Genomic DNA, 18305 nt, shown 5'->3' on the forward strand with positions numbered 1-18305 from the left:
CTGATCATAGGCTGAGCCCTGACCCTGGTCACACACCATGTCCTGACTCTGGTCACACTCTGAGTTCTGAACCTTGTCACAAACTGAGCCCTGATCCTGGTCATACACTGAGTCCTGATCCTGGTCACACTGAGCCCTGATCCTGGTCACACACTGAGCCCGGACACTGGTCACATGCTGAACCCTGACCCTGGTCACATGCTGAGCCCTGATCCTGGTCACACTGAGCCCTGACCCTGGTCACACACTGATCCCTGACCCTGGTCACACTGAGCCCTGATCCTGGTCACACACTGAGCCTGGACACTGGTCACATACTGAACCCTAACCCTGGTCACATGCTGAACCCTGACCCTGATCACACACTGAGTCCTGACCCTGGTCACAGTGAACGGTGATTTTGTGCCCTGTTCTCTGTCACTGGCCCTTCTTCCTCTTCTTTCCAGAACTTTGTCCAGATCCTTAGCAACCTGCTGGCAGAGGAGAATCGGGACAAGTGGGAGGAGGCCCAACTGGTAGGGCCTGGGGCCCCCACAGTCAGCAGCCTCAGGAGGGGTGCAGGCACAGCTGGTGCCTCCCTGGTCTCCAGCTGGCCTGGGGTGGGGTCCCGCTGGGTGCTCGGGGTTGGGATCCCAGGATGGCCTCTTGTTGGTGTTGGTGGCACTGAGGAAGCTCAGCGTTCCCAGCCTGTTTCCTCGTTTGTCTGAGGACAGTCATTTATTTCATGGGGCTCAGTGAGGAGGTTCGGGAGAACACTGAGCACATGGGAACGCCGAGGCGGCTGGGACATAGGGCCCTCCTCACGTGGGGGCAGTGGCAGTGCTCACTCCCCCAAGCTGACCTCCAGCAGCCGCCACTCCACCTGGCATGGGGGCTGTGGGTATCCAGAGACTCTCCCTTAGCCTGGGCTTCCCATGGGTGGGGCACAGCAGCCCCTCTGGGCATCTGCGTTCTCATCCCCAAAGTGGAGTACTCAGAGGTCACCAGCCCCACTTCCTCGAAATGTTAGGAAATGGCCAATAAGAAAAGGAGGGACAGGGAAGGGAAGGAGGCAGGGGCTGAGGTATGGCGGGGCCTCCTCCCTGGGCTGCTCACCCCCCTGCCCCCCAGGCGGGCCCCAACGCCAAGGAGCTGTTCCGGCTGGTGGAGGACTTTGTGGACGTCATCGGCTTCCGTATGAAGGACCTGAGGGATGCATACCAGGTGACAGACAACCTGGGTAAGCCTGCCCGCCTGTTGCCACCCCCCACGCCTTGCTCTGCAGCCCTGGGCCTCAGCGTCCTCGTCTGTATAAAGAGGCAGTGACCAGACAGCCTCTGTGGGCTCTCCCAGCCAATTTCTCAGATAGGTCCTGTTTTCAGTCTCCTGAGGGTTGATGATGTGACCTGGGAGGGGATCAGACACAGCCCAGGGGCTGTGGACCTGGGAGCTCCATTCCCCAGCCAGCACCTCGCATGTACCCACCGGGAGCCGGGGCTCATTCTGCCTGTCACCCCCGGTGTCCTCCCTGTGGAGCTTCAGAGGCAGGGGCTGTGCAGCCCACACCTTCCCGCTTGTCAGTCCCAGCAGTGCCTTCCCAGAGGGGCCGGGACCCCACCCAGCTCCGCGGTTTCCTCGTTTCTAAAATGCGATGATAACAGTGCCCACCTCACGGGGAGGTAGAGACTGATGAGGCAAGTGAGTGCCTGAACCCCGGGGTAAAAGGTGACTGTCATTACAAACACTCACAGCAATTCTGTTTAGTGACTGTTATACAGTGCCCTCAGATACCTCTCAAAAGCCACATTTCCCAAACTTTCCCTGCCTTGGTCAGAGAGTCTCTCAAAGCAAAGGACCCAGGAGTGGATGCTGGCCGCAGCTATGATCCACAGAGCCCCAAGGAGGAACAGTGTTACCTCCCCTGTGGGGATGTTTAACCTCTAGTGATATGACCAGGATCAGCTGAACTTTGTCAGCACACACACCCTGGAGCGTTGCCTGGTGCTTACACTGGTGCCCAGGACATAACTGGTGGCCAGCTTCCAGGGTGCTCGGCACGGCCCAGGGTGCTTGGAATGGCCAGCACACACTTCGAACCCTGAGCACTGTGGTTACCCCACATGCTTCATAACCGTGTCTCAGTCCGTTTCCTGTTGCTGTCACTGAAGGGGTAATCTATAAAGATGAGAGGTTCTGGAGGCCGGAAAGTCCAAGATCACAGCTCCAGCTGTGAGTGAGTGCCCTCCTGCTGCAGCATGGCATGGCAGAGGCAGCCCATGAGAGATGGAACAAGAATGCCCGCTGAAGTCTCCCTTCCCATAATGCCACTAAAGCCATCATGGGGGCCACCCTCATGACCTCCCAAAGGCCCTACCCCTAAGTTCCATTAGCAGATGAAATTGGGGATTCAGGCCGGGCACGGTGGCTCAAACCTGTAATCCCAGCACTTTGGGAGGCCAAGAAGGGCAGATCACGAGGTCAGGAGATCGAGACCATCCTGGCTAACACGGTGAAACCCCGTCCCTACTAAAAAATACAAAAAACTAGCCGGGCGAGGTGGCGGGCACCTGTAGTCCCAGCTACTCGGGAGGCTGAGGCAGGAGAATGGCGTGAACTTGGGAGGCGGAGCTTGCAGTGTGCTGAGATCCGGCCACTGCACTCCAGCCTGGGCGACAGAGCGAGACTCCGTCTCAAAGAAAAAAAAAAAAGAAACTGGGAATTCAGTTTCCAACATGTAAGCGTTTACAGGACACATTCAAGCTGTAGCACGCCGCAGACGCCCTGTGCATCCCATACGCTCCACTCACTCGTGCTCAGCCTCACTCACTCCCAGGACCTTGCTCCTCTGCCCAGGCCCCCACCCCTACATCCCTCCCTCACTCAGCTGCCAAGAACTGGACGCCAGCGAGAGCGGCTTCCCATGGCGTCTCTTTATGCATACCAGGTGAAAGGAATAATCCCTCCTGACCGTCAGAGCTGTAGGCCACAGTGACACAAGCTGCATGTAGACAGACTACGAAGGCTCGAACTCTGATCCTTGCAGCCAGCCTTAAACCCAGAGACCTGCCATGACCGGGTTGATGACCCAGTGGTTTCACCAATAGAAATGTTCATTTCAATATTCATCTCGTCAGAAGGTGCTTGGCACTCCTGAGGTGTCCCATCCCCAGGCATAAAACAGTCCGAGAACGTTTAAATTAAGCAACCCTAACTTCCATGCGACCAGGCCTGTACTGCAGGCAGCACTCAGACATGTCTGGTGGAAACCATAGCTTCATGCCTATTGTACTCGAACAAGTCCCACTAAAACATGCCCAAGACGGATCGACATTCTTATTACAATGTCTTTGGGAGACTAACTAGCATTAACCTTTTAAATTAAAGACTGAGGTTAGGCACAGTGGCTCATGCCTGTAATCCCAGCTATTTAGGATGCCAAGGCAAGAGGATCGCTTGAGCCCAGGAGTTTGAGACCAGCCTGGGCAGCACAGTGAAACCCTGTCTCTACAGATTTTTTTGAGAAATTAGCCAGGCATGGTGGTGCGCCTGTAGTCCCCTGCTACTAGGGAGGCTGAGGTGGGAGGATGGCTTGAACCCAGGAGGCGAGGCTGCAGTGAGTCGTGATCACACCACTGCACTTCAGCCTGAGCAATAGGCTGTCTCATTAAGAAACAAAGAAAGACAAAGTTCTGCTTTTTCCATAGTGAAATGCTTCAACTAGAAACATCAACATGACTGATTGCTACTATTTCAGTAATTCTGCCACTTTTCATCCTGTTCTAATGAAAGATTTAAAAGCTTGCCCCTTACCCGGGCACACCTGCTGCAGCCCACCCTGGTGCCCACGCCAGCCCTCCACCGCCCCTCGATGACCCTGTGTCCAGCCTCCCACCCCTTCACCTGCTCCAGGGCACTGCTCCAGCATCCATCTGCCCCCATCCCCACTGCGGCTTCCCAGCAGCTCCTTGTGCAGGCCACTTGTGCTTTGCATGTTTCCTCTTGCCCTCAACCCCGGTTCTCTGCTGGTCCCTCCTGCCCCTCCTGTCACTGGGTGCCCACCCAGTCCGAATTCCCTCTGCCCTCCATTCAGGCTGCCAGTGACATCCATGGTGCAAAACCCTGTTCTTGGGCCTCCATGCCCCCAACTGCATTTGGCGCTACTGATGCTCATGCCGTCTCCTCCTCTCCCTGCCCCATCTTGGGCTGCATTCTTGAGGCTCCACTGGGGCCTGCTAGGGCTGAGGCCACAGCCCCAGGGCCAGGTTCCCCTAGAGCGGTGGGTCCCTGTCAGCACCTGCTTCCACCCCAGCAGCACTTCCCCAAACTCTCTTCCCGTTCAGTTGCCCCAAACCTGCTGCCTTGTCCCCATGCCCCTCCACCTTGAGCTCAGGGCCTTTCTGCACCCCCAACGCCTTCCTTTGCAGAATGGGAGGGAACACTGGATCCCCTCTTTCACCATGGCCCATGCTGCCCTTTGCTGCCTGAGCCCTGAAGCAGGGAAGCCCCCATCCCCCTTCTACAGAGGGAGGGGAGGCGGGATCAGGTCACAGAGCTGGAGGGAAACTGGGGTCCCCTGTCCCAGGAGGGAGTGGGGGTCGCTGAGGGGGTGCCTGGTCCCTGCGAATCCCTCCATGGCCACAGGACAGACCCCAGAATCTGCCTTTGACAACCTTCTGGGCCATGGAGGGTGGGAGGGGCAGGCCCCATGCCCCATGCCCCTCACCAAGGCTCCAACTCAGCAGGACCAGACCTGGCCCAGCCTCTGCCTGGTGCTCCTTGTTGTCCCTGCTCCTGGACCTCACCAAGGTCTGGGGACAAGGCCCACCCAGGGAGTGTGGAGCCTGCACAGGGCCCAGGGTGCAGGGAGTTGGGGTCTGTACCCTGGGGGCTGGGGCTGGGGCAGATGGCCCCCACACCCCTGCCTCTGAGCCATGGGCTCCCCGTGGCATCACCCTGCACTGCCAGGCCTGCGCCTCAACTCCTGCAGCTGAGGCCCCACCGCATCTGTGACTTTCCCTTCTCTCTATCTCTCGCCCCTTTGACCCTGCTCCCAGTCCTCAGCATCCATAAGCTCCCAGCCAGCGGAGCCACTGACATCAGCTTCCCCATGAAGGGCTGGCGGGCCACGGGTGACTGGGCCAAGGTGCCGGAGGACAGGGTCACTGTGTCCAAGAGTGTCTTCTCCACGGGGCTGGCAGGTGAGGGGCTCAGGGAGCCGGGGGACCTTCATGGGGAACGTGGGCCCCAGAGTCGGGTGGTCACCACCCCTCTGCAGTCTAGCTGCTGCCTCAGAGTTGGGCAGTTCTCAAGGGGCTCCCCGTTTCCAGGAAGCCCTCCTTGCCCTCTCTGGGGCCAGGGCCTGTGGATCAACCCTGAGGCCCAGGCAGAGGGGTCAGGATGAGCCACCTCACTTCAGGGAGGGACAGGGAGTCACATGTCAAGGACCCTGTTACTGGGAAGAGAGGCACGTCCTGCCTGCCCACAGCTCTCAGGATGCCCCAGGGAATGGCCCGGTCTCCCTCTTCGCACTTGGCTGTTGCCCCAGCTCCCCGGCTGCAGCACTGTGTCCGCGGGTGCGTGGGCCTCACCATCCACCAGGGCCCTGGACGTGACCTTGAAGATGGGCGGCAGAGGCCAGCAACAGCGGGGTCCGGGTCAGGCTGCCAAGTCCCGCCCTGACTGTGGGGACGGGGACTGGGGTTGACAGTGCACTTTCTTCCAGAGGCCGACGAAGCATCTGTGTTTGTGGTGGGCACCGTGCTCTACCGGAACCTGGGCAGCTTCCTGGCCCTGCAGAGGTGGGCAGCGCAGGGCAGGTGGGGTGGGCAGGACCCCAGCCACAGGAGGTAAACGGGGAGGCCAGGGGGCCTGGAGGTGTGGATGATGGGCTGGGGGTAGAGGGTGGCGAGGGGTGCAGGGGCCCTCAGGGGGAGCCTGGGCTGGGAGGGCTCCCCCAACACCTGTGCCTCTGTCTCTTGCAGGAACACGACCGTCCTGAATTCCAAGGTGATCTCCGTGACTGTAAAGCCCCCGCCTCGCTCCCTGCGCACACCCTTGGAGATCGAGTTTGCCCACATGTATAATGTGAGTGCCATCCGCGCGCACTCTGATGCCTGCAGAAACGCATATACGTGAATTCTGTCCCACTCCTCAGCCAGTAAACCTTTGAGGCCTCCTCACAACAGCTCTAACCTGCAAGAGCTGCTTTTATCCCTTGATTATGGTGGGGAAACAGGCTCAGAGAGGTGCGGTGACTTGCCCAGGGTCACACAGGAGGTGAGGTGCTGAAACTCCATCTGTGCCTGACTTCCCACCTGGGCTCCAACCGCTCTGCCCTCCAGCCACCATTGGCCTGGTTGTTCCCCTTCTGAGAAGTGGGGCCTGTCCCATGACTCCTGGCCCCCAGATGCCTGTCCACGGAGAAGCGGGGGGTGTAAGTACACCTCTGCCGGCACCGCCAGGGCTGACGCCAGGCCTCGCCTACAGGGGCCCTGGGATTTCAGCACAGGAGCATCCTCCCAGCACTCCCCTGCAGGAAGCCCCAGCCTCAGGCCACAGCTGCTATGTGACCCCAGCCAGGTCCCAACCCTGCTCCTTGGAGCTCTATAGAGCTCTTTGTCGGGCCTCAGAGGAGTAGGGACCGAGATGCCTTTCTGATGGGCTGAGAACCAGGGCCCCCAGGGAACACGTTGCCTGGGTTACCGTACCAGGACTGAGCAGTGCCAGGCCTCCAGCCCAGGCCAGGGCTGTAGGAAGCTACAGGAGAACCCAGCCCTGTCTTTTCTAGCTGTGTGACCTTGGGAGAGTTGTTCAACCTCTCTGTGCCATGGTTCCCTCCCTTATCAAGTGGGAACAATAGGGCTGGGTGAGGACTGAGTCTCACAGCTGCTCAGAGCAGGCCGCACCCTAGATCCAGCCTCAGGAACGCTGGCCCTCCCTGCTGTCACAGCCCCATTTTGGCAGTGCTAGTGTGTGGCAGGCCTGGCAAGGCTGTGTCCCAGGAAGGCTAGTAGGACGTCAGAGCAGCGCAGGGCGCTTACAGAGGCCCACTGTGTGCCCGGTGACCCCTGCTCACTAGGCCCCGGAAGAAGGGTCTTCCCATCACCCTACTTCATACCAGAGACGGATTTCAGCCATTGCTGCCCAGCCTGGCCACTGGACCTGGGCTCTGGGAGACTTGTGCCAAGCCAGGTGACCTTGGGCCACTGCTGTCTCCACCCTGGACTCAGTTCTCTCCTCACAAAACGCAGTCTGTTAAGGACCCGCACAGGCAGCATGCCTGGCAGCACACCTGTAGGTGGTTCCCATGGTGACCCGAGGGTGGGGGCTGGTCCTGGCCGCCAGGGGCCCTGCCTGACTCCTCTCTCCTCTCTCCCAGGGCACCACCAACCAGACCTGTATCCTGTGGGATGAGACGGATGTGTAAGTTCACTTGGATTTCATGGCCTTGAGGGTCTGGGGTGGGGTTCGTGGGAGGTTGACTCAGTAGGGGAGGGGTGCAGGTTTTAGGTCTCGGCCGCTGGCCCCCCAGCTGTCTGTGTACCCACATGGGCCTCCCTGTCACTACCTGTCACTCACTGTCTGGCTCTGGAGCCCACCAGGCTGCCTCCCACCCCCTCCCAGGGACGTCCACAGTTCAGGGAGGAGCGGACATGGAGGTCCAACCCCAGGCCAGGTGATGGGCAGGTGTCCTGACCTGCCCCCCACCCCCACTGCTAGCCCCATGCCCAGAGCAGGTGGAATCCTGGCATTCAGGTCTGCAAGTGGGTGCCAGGCGCTGAGGGGCTGCGGAAGCTGCCATGGCAGACCTGGGCGTCAGGAGGTGGAACTGGAACTTCAGGCTCATCAGATGGGGGCGTGGGCCCCTGGGGTCTTCAGTCGCCATGTGTCCTGTGCAGTTGCGGGCCAAGCACTTGTTGGGCGCCAGCTGGCCCAGGTACTGTGGCACAGCTGGAGCAAGTTCCATGCCCCATGTGGGGTTCCACGAGGAGCAGTCGGGCTGTGGGGTGCCATCTCGAGGCCCTGGTGGGTGTGCCAGAGTGGGGCCATCTTCCCAGACAGCAAGGCGAGGGCAGCGAAGAGAACCTTGCCCAGTCAGAGGAAGAGTTTGTGTAAAGGCCCGAAGTGCCAGCGCCCAGGGCTGAGCTAGGCCAGGACATGGGGAGATGGATAGAGCGATGGCGGCCGGGTCCGAACTTGCGGCTCCAGCCTGAGGGGTCTGCAGTGTGTGGTCAGGGACCTGGGTGTGTGTGCCCTGCCACCCGCCTCCTCCTAGGGTGTTCCTCTGGCTCCCTCAGCTTGTCCCTCCTGGCTGCTCTAACATCACCAGCCTCAAGCCTCCCTGCACCCCTTTCCCAGGCTGAGTGTGTGGTCTGCGTGGCCACCTGGGCGCCAGTGGCACATGTGATGGTCCCTTGCGTGGTGCGTAGTGCAGTGACAAGTATGTGTCCTGAGAGGCAAGGGAAGGCTCCGTGAGTGGCAGGCGTTGGAGGAAAAGGCTGCCTGGCAGGGAGAGGGAGGCAGGCGGCTCAGGAGGAGACAGCTGGAGCAAGGGCAGGGAGGCTGGGGGCATGAGGAGCAGGGAGCCGGCCAGGAGGAGCAGGCAGAGGCAGGCAGGGGCTCAGGGGAGGCCGAGGCAGGGTGAGGACAGTTAGTGGGGGCCGGGTGTCATGATTCTCCACCTACCCACCAGCCATCCACCCACTCCTCCGTCCACCTGTTCTTTAATCTATACCCACTGCCACCACCCTCCACCCACCACCCATCCACCCATCCACCCGTTCCTCCATCTGCCTGTTCTTTAATCCATCCGCCCATCACCTATTGCCCACCACCCTTCCTCCAGCAGTCACTGCCCTCTGACGGGCACTATTCTGGCAGGTCCCAGCCCTCAGTCTCCTCTCCCCAGTGAGGAGGGATGGGGAACAGGGACAGACGGAGCAGTGTGCTGATGCCCGGCTGTGCATGGGCCAGGAAGGGAAGCTAGCAGGGGCTGGATGCAGGTGGGGAGTGGCCTTTGCAAGCAGGGTCAGGCACGCCTCCGAGGGGAGGGGAGGTTTCAGCAGAGGCCTGGCAAGCATGGCTCTGCACGTGAACGTCTGGGGATGAGCGTCGCAGGGGAAGGAGCAGCCAAGGCAAAGGCCTCAAGGTGGGATTGGCAGGTCACGCCAGGCTCCTGCCTTCTCTGCACCCCACACGGTGGACTCTGCTGTCCTTCCTGCCCTGGGTCTGGGGTTGGCAGCCGAGCTGGGGAGAGCTGGGTGCCTTGCAGCCCTGGGGAGCCAGCCCTCTAGCTCTTGTAAGGGTGGAAAAATAAAATGCAAGAAAAAATCTCCCCTGCTTGCATTATCCGGGCCAACCCCAGGGCTTTGCATTTTCAGGGGGTGGCAGTGCGGGGGCTGCAGGTGGGTCTCTCATCCCCGCAGCCACTTCCACCAGAACAGGCCCCTTCCCACGGTGCAGAAACCCTCCCTCCGGGCCGTTCGCTGGCTGCTGCAGCTCTCGGGGGGCAGCACCCTGGTTCACTCACTCAACCGGCCCCTGCTGGTGGCCTTCAGGAGCCTTCCCTCTCCACCAACATAAATGCCAGCGTGACCAGCGTCCTTGCGAGGACACCTCCACCCGCACTTCTGATTGCTCCCTGGCGATCAGTCCCCAGGCAGTCTTATCAGATGGAGGTTGTGGGCCCCTGGGGGGCCTGCATAGTAAATTGCTTTTTAGAAAGGAAAGCATCCCCTTTGTCCTCCAGGGCAGCAGGCTGTGAGGGGACTGTCCAGTGAGCCGGGACAAGGACCCGGCCCAAGGACCCAGACTGTGGCGGAAGAGGACATGCTGCGTGGCCTTGGGCAGAGCCTGCACCCTGGAAGCCTTGGCTTCCTGACCCTGTGGCCAGCGTCTGCCTGCTTTTAGGCAGGGGCGGGGACAGCAGGACTGCGGTCCAGGCCTCAGGGTGTTTGGTGTCTGCGTGGCCTCAGTCGACCCTAAAAGTCACAGGTCCACTGGCTGGATGCGCTGAGTGCTAAGGTCTTGGTGCCTGGGTCCAGGGCTTCAGGATAGGAGGACAGGAGGCAGGTGCCAGTGTGGCCCAGGCAGTGCCTGGCAGCAGTGTGCCCAGGTTGCCTCTTGGGTCCTTGACCCTGCCCGGGAGCCAGGCCATGCTGCACACCTGCTGTCTGTGAGGTGTTGAGGCTGTGAGACTCCTGCAGTCCCGCTGAAAGCACTGGAACTGGGCAGCCTGGAGCCCTAGAGGGTGGGCCGAGGCTGGCGAGGAGGGACTGGGGCTGATCTCGGTCCCCTTCCTTCTGCCCCTCGCCTCCCCTCCGCTCTGAGTTGGATGGCACCTCCCTTGACTGCTGCAGGGGCCACTCTTCACCCTGTGAACTAACTCAGGGGAGCTGAGTTTCCCAGTTGACCTGAAGTGGAGACCATGGGCAGGGGCCCAGGGGGACTAGGTCCAAGCTGGTGTGGGCCTGTGTCGGTTGTGCACTTGGATGGGAAAGAATCTCATGCATCTGGGGAGGGGTTCTGTGTGTGGGCAGTGCAGTGGTTTGTAGCGGCAGGGGAGTGAGAGCCATCAGTCACCATCAGCTGAGAAGTAGTGAACTCTTAGAGCCATAATTATTATTCATAACTGAACTAGTCACAGATAGAGCCCAGATCCCAAACTCAGACTGTTTTTACCCTGTTTACACACTGAGTTCTAATCCTACTCACTCACTGAGCCCTGATCCTGATCATAGGTGGAGCCCTGATCCTAGTCTCATACTAAGCCCTGATCCTGGTCACAGGCTGAGCCCTGGTCCAGTTCATATACTGAGCCCAAATCTTAGCCACACATAGTCCTGACCTTGGTCATACACTGGGCCCTGATCCTGGTCACAGGCTGAGTCCTGCTCTGGTGTCTTAGCTGGAATGACTTGTGTGTGTCACGTGCTTGTAGGGCCACCTCCTCTTCCAGCCACATACAGCAGTTGACCATGTGACCGGCGCAGCCTAGAAAGACTTACAGGCTTCCACTGCAGTGCGGATCACTTGCCTGCCTTACCCCGGGTGTGCAGACACACTTGCACCCATGGGTTCAACACTCAAGCCCATGGTGTCTGCTCATGCTCTAAACCTTGAGCCCTAAGAGTACCTGGTGTCCCTGCACCCCAGCATCCAGATATGTAACCAAACCCCACCCTCCCAGGCCCTAACATCCTGGATCATCTGGTCCCCAACACTGGCCTGGCAGCCTGGCTCAAGTGCTCCTGTTCCCCCACACTCCTGCACCAGCCTGGCTTGTGGTGGTGAGGGTCGGGGGACTGGAGGTGCTACGGAGGAAAATGGGGAGCAGAGCGGGTGGGGGCTTGCAGAGTTCCCAAATGTTCCAAGCCATAGACACTGCCTCTACTGTAGCCCATCCCTATATAGTTCCTTGACCACATGTGTCTCTACTGGAGTGGGGTGGGGGGGACAGTGGCAGTTATGTCATAGTCATGTCTGTATCCCTAGGAATGAGTGCTGACCCAGTGAGAATCAACGGTGGTTTATGAGCAAGGCAGTGATTACGTGGCTGAGTGCAGAAATGGATGTGCGAGGGGGTTCTTGGTAGGCAGTGTGGACAAGCGGGGGTGTGGATAATCTGTGGGAGCTGGCTGTTTGCCAGAGAGATGCACCCAGGGTGCAGCTGTGGGTTGCTGGGGGATGGGGAGGCAGCGGAAGAACAGTCGCATGGCTGGGTGAGTGACCAGTGATGGATGGCATGTGAAAGGGTGGGTGGGCGGACTGTGGATGACAGCATGCATGGAAGGCTAGAGATAGGGGTGGATGGATGGGACTGAGAGAAGGAAAGAAGATGGAAGGTGGCTGGAGGGATAGAGAATCAGTTTCCTAGGGCTGCCCTAACAAACTGCCAAAATTACCACAAACTGGGTGGTTTAAAACAGATATCTATTATCTCCCAGTTCTGATGGCCAGAATTTTGAAATCAAAGTGTTAGTAGGGCCATGCTCCTTCCAAAGGCTCTAGGAAAGATTCCTTCCTTGCCTCTTCCAGCTTCTGGTGGCTCTAGGAAATCCTTGGTGTTCCTTGGCTTGAGGTGGCGTCACTCCAGTCTCTGCTGCTATCTTGTCCTGGCCTTCTGCCTTGTGTATCTCTGTACTTTCCTCTTCTTGTAAGGACCCCAGTCATGGATCTATGCCCCCCAAACCCAGTGTGGTATCAGTCAAGATCCCTAACTCAATTACATCTACAGAAGCCATGTTTCCAAATAAAATCATATTTGTAGGTTCTGGGGGTTAGACTTGGACATATATTGGGGAGAAGTGGGTGATGGATGGATGGATCAGTAGATGGATGGGTAGAATAATGCCTGAGTGGGTGGGTGGGTGGTTGGATGGATGTGTAAATGGTAGATGGGTGGATGAGTGAATAGGTGAGTGGGTGGATGGGTGGGTGTGTGAATGACTGGATGTGTGGATAGAGGGATGGATGGATGGATGGATGGATGGATGGATGGATTGACAGATGGTGGATGGGTGGATGGTGTGTGGGTGGGTGGGTGGATGGGTACATGAATGACTGGATGTGTGGATGGAGGGATGGATGGATGGATGAGTGGCTGGCTGGATGTATAGATGGTAGATGGGTGGATGGGTGAATAGATGGGTGGGTGGATAGGTGTGTGGGTGACTAGATGTGTGGACAGAGGTATGGGTGGGTGGCTGGCTGGATGTGTAGATGGGTAGATGGGTGAATAGGTGGGTGGATAGGTGTGTGGGTGACTGGATGTGTGGATGGAGGTATGGGTGGGTGGCTGGCTGGATGTGTAGATGGGTAGATGGGTGAATAGGTGGGTGGATAGGTGTGCGGGTGACTGGATGTGTGGATGGAGGGATGGATGGATGGATGGATGAGTGGCTGGCTGGATGTATAGATGGTAGATGGGTGGATGGGTGAATAGATGGGTGGGTGGATAGGTGTGTGGGTGACTAGATGTGTGGACAGAGGTATGGGTGGGTGGCTGGCTGGATGTGTAGATGGGTAGATGGGTGAATAGGTGGGTGGATAGGTGTGCGGGTGACTGGATGTGTGGATGGAGGTATGGATGTCTGGGTGGGTGGCTGGATACATGAGTGGATGAGTGAATGATGGGTGGAGAAAAGGATGGGCTGGTGGGTGACAGGAAGTTGATGGCGGCCAGTAGCACACACTGGGAGTTAGGTTCTGTGGTTCTGAAAGGACAGCTCCCTGGGTGTTTCACACGTGAGAGTTGGCAAATATCTTTCAGTCTTTTAAAACTCCTCTAAAAAATGTAAATAACCTAGAGTTTTACAGAGTATAAAAGTCAGAGTTAGCAAGATCCTGAGAGATCATGCACTCTGTCTTTACTCGAAACATGGTTCAGTGGAGTCCCAGAGCGGGGATGTTAGTAGAAGCCGGGCCACCGGCGTGAAGCCCTTGCCATGCTACCCTAGCGTTTATGGGGTGTTCTGCTGGCAGCCAGCCCATCCTCATGGCTCTAGGAAGGGCAGCGTTCCATGTGCTCCCAGGTCCGTATTGACCATAATGACCCTGAGAAGTCCTGTAGGAAACTCCTGTCCAACTGGGTTGGGAGTTTCCCTACTTTGCAGACTGTCAGAACCCTTGTCCTGCGGGACATTGTCCCCTCCTGGCAGGTGTGTGTGAAAGGAGGACGTGTAAGAGGGATATTTGCTGGGCTCCTTTCCTGAAGCTCAGCCCCAGGCCAGGCACCATGAGAGCTGCCTCACTCAGTGCACACAGGCTTTCTCGGCTCACACATCTTTACTAACCGATTTTACAGTTGAGGAGACTGAGGCCCAGAGTGCTCACTGACAGATCCAGGGCTACCTCATGGGTTGTTCCCATCTGGTCTGTGGGGGCCTCCAGCCCTGCCTCGTGTGGGGCCCCCGCCAGGTTCAGCTGTCCTGGCTCGGCACCCAGACCCTGGTTCCTCCCTGGGACCCCTGCCCAAGGGAGCATCCTGGTCCCTTTAAGAGCCTCTCCGTCGCCCACCCCTTTCCTGGTTTCCTTGGAGAGGGCAGTGAGGGGGCAGGCCAAGGGGGGGAAGCGGAAGGAAGACTTGGCAGGGTCCCCGGGTCGCTGTCAGCAGCCGGTTCCCAGCTCAGTCTCTCCCACGCCGGCCGGTTCCTGATGGGGGCAGAGGAGGCTGGGGGAGGGGTGCAGGGGGAGGGGACGCGCCCAACACAGAGGCCTCTTTGGTGGCCTGGGAAGAGCCTCAGTATCTGCACCGTGATCGAGAAGGGAGGAGGAGGATGAGCCTGTCCCAGCTTGGGTGGGGCCTGGGGAACAGGGAAGGGGTGGAGTGCTGCTCTCAGAGATGAGCCCACCCTGGCCTAGCTTCTGCCCCTGCAGCAGCTTGGGCCTGGCACCAGCCCCTTCTCTGAATGTCCTCTTGCTTGGTACTTGGGTAGGGGCAGCAGGGGCTGGCAGAGGCCTGTGTGGGCCTGTTCTTTCTGGGTGCAGGGTCCTCTCCCACTCAGGGGCTCCTGGCAGCTTTCAGAGCTGGAGGGAATGGACCAGGTCATAAGGTCACGGTTGCAGGCAAGTCCCTATGGCCTGAACTTGGAGTGGGCCAGCCTCCTCCCAGTCCAGGACAGACCCCTGGGCCTGCCCAAGGTCTCTGCAGCTGGGAATGGACCCAGCTCTTCTGCCCAGCCCAGGGGCCTCTCAGCTGCCCTTCCCCAGGCCCTCTTACTCCCCCACAGGGCCTGCTCGGGAACTCTGGGACCCCATCTGTCCCTGCCCAGTGCCCTCTTCTCCACCTGCTCCAGTTCTCTCCGCCCACTGCCCTGCCCCCCCCCCCCCCCCCCCCCCCCACCCCTGTCTCTTTCTTCCTGGCAGTGGCCCAGATCACAGCGAATCCTTGGATCTGTGTTTGTGTTCTGTCTGCCCTACCCCAGCAGAGCAGGAGCCCCCCAGGGCAGGGTCCGGGTTTCTGCTGTGGCTCCAGGCACACAGCAGCCCTCAGGAGGTGTTTGTTCAGGGAGTCCGAGTGTGCTCCACTTAACAGGGTCACTCCCTCTCTGGGGCTGGGGGCTTCCACATTCATTGGCTCATGCACTCATTCCCTGAACACATCTGACCACGGCAGCAAGGGCCCACTGTCAAGGTGCCACACCGTGTACCTAACAGGACATCCACCAGAGATGCCTGGCCCTGGAAAGTCCACCTGCTCCCCACTCCATGAGAGGTGGGGAGGGGGCCCTCTGAGGAGCGAGGTTCAGAGCCCAGGCTGCCCAAGACACAGCTCTGAGTTGCCCCGGGTGCCTGCTTGGGCCCCTGTGTCCTGAGGGCTGGGGGCATGCAAGTCTTACAGGTAGGGTTGGCAGCCAGGGCAGCCCCTCCCTCAAGCACAGAATTCGTGGATCTGACCGCACTGGCTGTGCACACCCAGGCCTCAGTTTCCTCAACTATGCAATGGGACAGGAGGTGAGGGACCACTACAGTGAGAGTCTCTGCCCTCCTCCCCATCCAGGGAGCTTCCTGGGCAACTGGAGACCGCCAGCTACCAGCAAGGGCCCAGGGCTGCAGCACCTCCCCTGCCTACCACTCCCCGGACACCTCCCCTGCCCACACTACCCCTCCTGCCTCCATTCTTTTTCTTCTAGAGAAAGTCTGCCAGATGCATGGCCTGTGGCAGCTCCCATGAGACATGGCTGGGAGGGGCTTCTGCAGTGGAGGAGGGGACTGGTGGGCATAACAGACCCTCTAGGCTGCCTGCCAGACCCCTGTGCCACTGCCTCCCCGGGGCCCCAGCCTCCCTCTCCCTCTCTTGGGAGCTTGACTGTGGCTCCCAGGCCTGCCCCAGCCACAGGCGCTAGACCTTTGCTCACCCCGTTCCTGCTGGGCAGTGCCATCCATCCCCCACCTGCCCCAGCTGTGCCAAGTGGGGGAGCCTGTGGGCTGGGAATGCCCACTCCAGGCAGGCCCCTCACTGGCACACACACACACAGGGTAGCTTGGCAGCTGGGAGGGGCAGGGATCCAGCCCCGGCCCTGTTCCTCACTGGCAGGGTGGCCATGGGTGACTTCCCCTTCTCTAGTCTTGGGCTTCTGTGTCTGTAAAGCCAGGCTGCTGTGACTGTTAAGGAACAGGAACGGGGCCACTCAGCAGGTGGGCACCGTCCTACCCTCCAAGTCCAGGACGGCTTCTGAGAGGACGGCAGGCAGCCGCTCAACAGAGCGCCACCCTTGGGAGCTGGAGACTTGGGGTACGGCCACCCGTGTGCTGGGATTTGGGGCCAGTTCTGGGAGTGGGCTTCCTAGAGGAAGGGAGCGTGCACCGGCTATGAAGAGGGAGCTGGAGTCCACTCCAGGCCCCAGGCGCCTCAAAGGCCCAGAGGCCGAGAGCCACAGTGGGAGGGCTGCCTGCAAGGTGTCTGCAAGATGTGGGGTTGGAAGCGGCTGGGGTGGGTGGGTCTGCTCAGGCCCTGGGCCTCCAGGGGCCCCTTGCCTGCGTCCCCATGCCGCCTTTTAGAAGCAGACAAGGTGAGCTCTCTGGCCCTGAAGGTGAGCAGAGGTGGAATAGCTGGGGGTGGCGAGGGCGTGCAAGGAGAGGGCTGCCACTTCCTGGGTGCCTGCTCCGTACCAGGCCTTCTGCCAGGAGCTTGGAGGAGCCAGACAGGCCCAGACCTAGACCAGAAGCCGGCGCTCAGAATGGGGTCACAGCAGGCTTATGGGTTTGGGCCCAGGGGGAGCAACTCCTCAATGCCCACCCGGCTCCTTTGCACCCAGATGGCCCCCGGCAGCCATCTCAGCTGGCCCTAGGCCTGGTGCCCTGCTGGTGGGGCTGGCTCCTGGGCCATGTCTGAGCTTCCCTCAGCACCAACAGGCCTGCGACTGGGCCCCACAGGGCTTCTCATGTTCCTCACAATGCAAGACGCCAGTCCCATGGCTCCCGTCTGGCGCTGCCTGGGATCGGGGCAGGCAGACTGGACATTTGTGTTCCGCCTCCGCCCCGTGCCGCTCCTCCACCGCGCCCCCGTGCCCTCCTCCACCATGGGAGCTCCTCTCAGCCATGCCTCGTTGGGGCGAGGGCAGGTGGAGGGGCTGCAGGAGTCCGAGCCATGGGGATGGGCCTGGAAGGCTGTGAGCTTCTTCCTGTGTCCCTCTACCCAGGAGCACAATGGCTCATTTAGGGCAGCAGAAAAGGCTTCATCAAAGCCCCGTCTTACCAGGCCCCTCAGTGTTACCCTGAGGTCAGAGAGGGAGGGTGGTGACTGACTGTTCTGAAGGATGTGGGAAGGCAGGATATAAGGTAGACAAAAGGAAGGACTTCCACGTGAGCGGGGGGGCAGAGTGGTTGTGAGTGTCCATTCTCTGACCTTGCCTTGGTGCAGAGGTGCCTGGAAGCAAGGGGATGGTGGAACAATCTGGAGGTTACCAGAGAGGACTGCACCTTTGGGAGTGGGGTCAGCCTGGAGATTCCTGGAGGGCAGGGGTGTCGGCTGTGACAGGCAGTGGTGATGGCGTGGATGCCCTGTTGCTGGTGATGGTGGTGGCCGTCCCTCCTGCCAGCCTGGTTCTGCTTGCACTGCGCCTTGGACATGGTGAGCACGGGATAAACGCTTGTTGTCATTATCAGGCTAGTGTCAGTCCCAGGAACAGTGATGGAGCTGGTTCTGATGAGACAATGGCAATGTTGGAGACAAGAGTGATAATGTGCTCATAGTGGAGGGTGATGTTGGTGACCATGGGTGACTGGTGGTCATTGTGATGACTGCAAGGGGACAGTAATGGTGACGGTTGTGGTGGCAGTGGTGGTAATGACTGTGCTGTTAATGGCAGCGGTGGTGGTGGTAGTGATGATGGAGGTGCACGCAAACAACACCTGGTATTCTGAACGACGACAGTGGCGGTGGCGGTGACGTATCACAGTGATGGCGGTGGCAGTGATTATCGCGCAGTCTTGACGACGGAGTGCGGGGTGAGTGATCATGGGTGGCAGCATTGATGCCTATGCAGTTCCTGATTACCGGATGCGGCATGGCGGCGATTGACGGACGGTGGTGACGGTCAGTGGTCTTGACGATGACAGTGGTTTTGATGATGACAGTGGTGATGGTGGTCATGGTGAGGGTGAGGGTGGTGGTGGCGGATGGCGGTAAGGCGATTTACGCATGGCGGAGGTGGTGGTGGCGGATTACCGTAATTTGATGATGGAGGTGGGGTGGTGGTGGCGGATGACGGATGGCGGTGGTGGATGGACGGTGGTGGCGGATGGACGGTGGTAGTGATTGCCAGTGATCTTTGACGACTTATCAGCGGCGGCGGCGACGGCGATGGTGCATCATGGTGGCGGCG

At 59.5% G+C, this 18305-nt stretch overlaps 1 protein-coding gene across 1 annotated transcript in view; it reads left to right on the top strand.

Moving 5' to 3' along the window:
- The window catches only part of ADGRB1 (adhesion G protein-coupled receptor B1), a 93973-nt gene that overhangs the window by 31743 nt on the left and 43925 nt on the right, over positions 1-18305 (top strand). Inside the window, 6 exon segments of the mRNA XM_031669793.1 lie at positions 447-515; positions 1111-1219; positions 5034-5177; positions 5702-5777; positions 5961-6063; positions 7358-7401. Coding sequence (XP_031525653.1) covers positions 447-515; positions 1111-1219; positions 5034-5177; positions 5702-5777; positions 5961-6063; positions 7358-7401 — 545 coding nt within the window.

The sequence above is a fragment of the Papio anubis genome, chromosome 8 (assembly GCF_008728515.1).
Source record: "Papio anubis isolate 15944 chromosome 8, Panubis1.0, whole genome shotgun sequence".
NCBI classification, from domain to species: domain Eukaryota; kingdom Metazoa; phylum Chordata; class Mammalia; order Primates; family Cercopithecidae; genus Papio; species Papio anubis.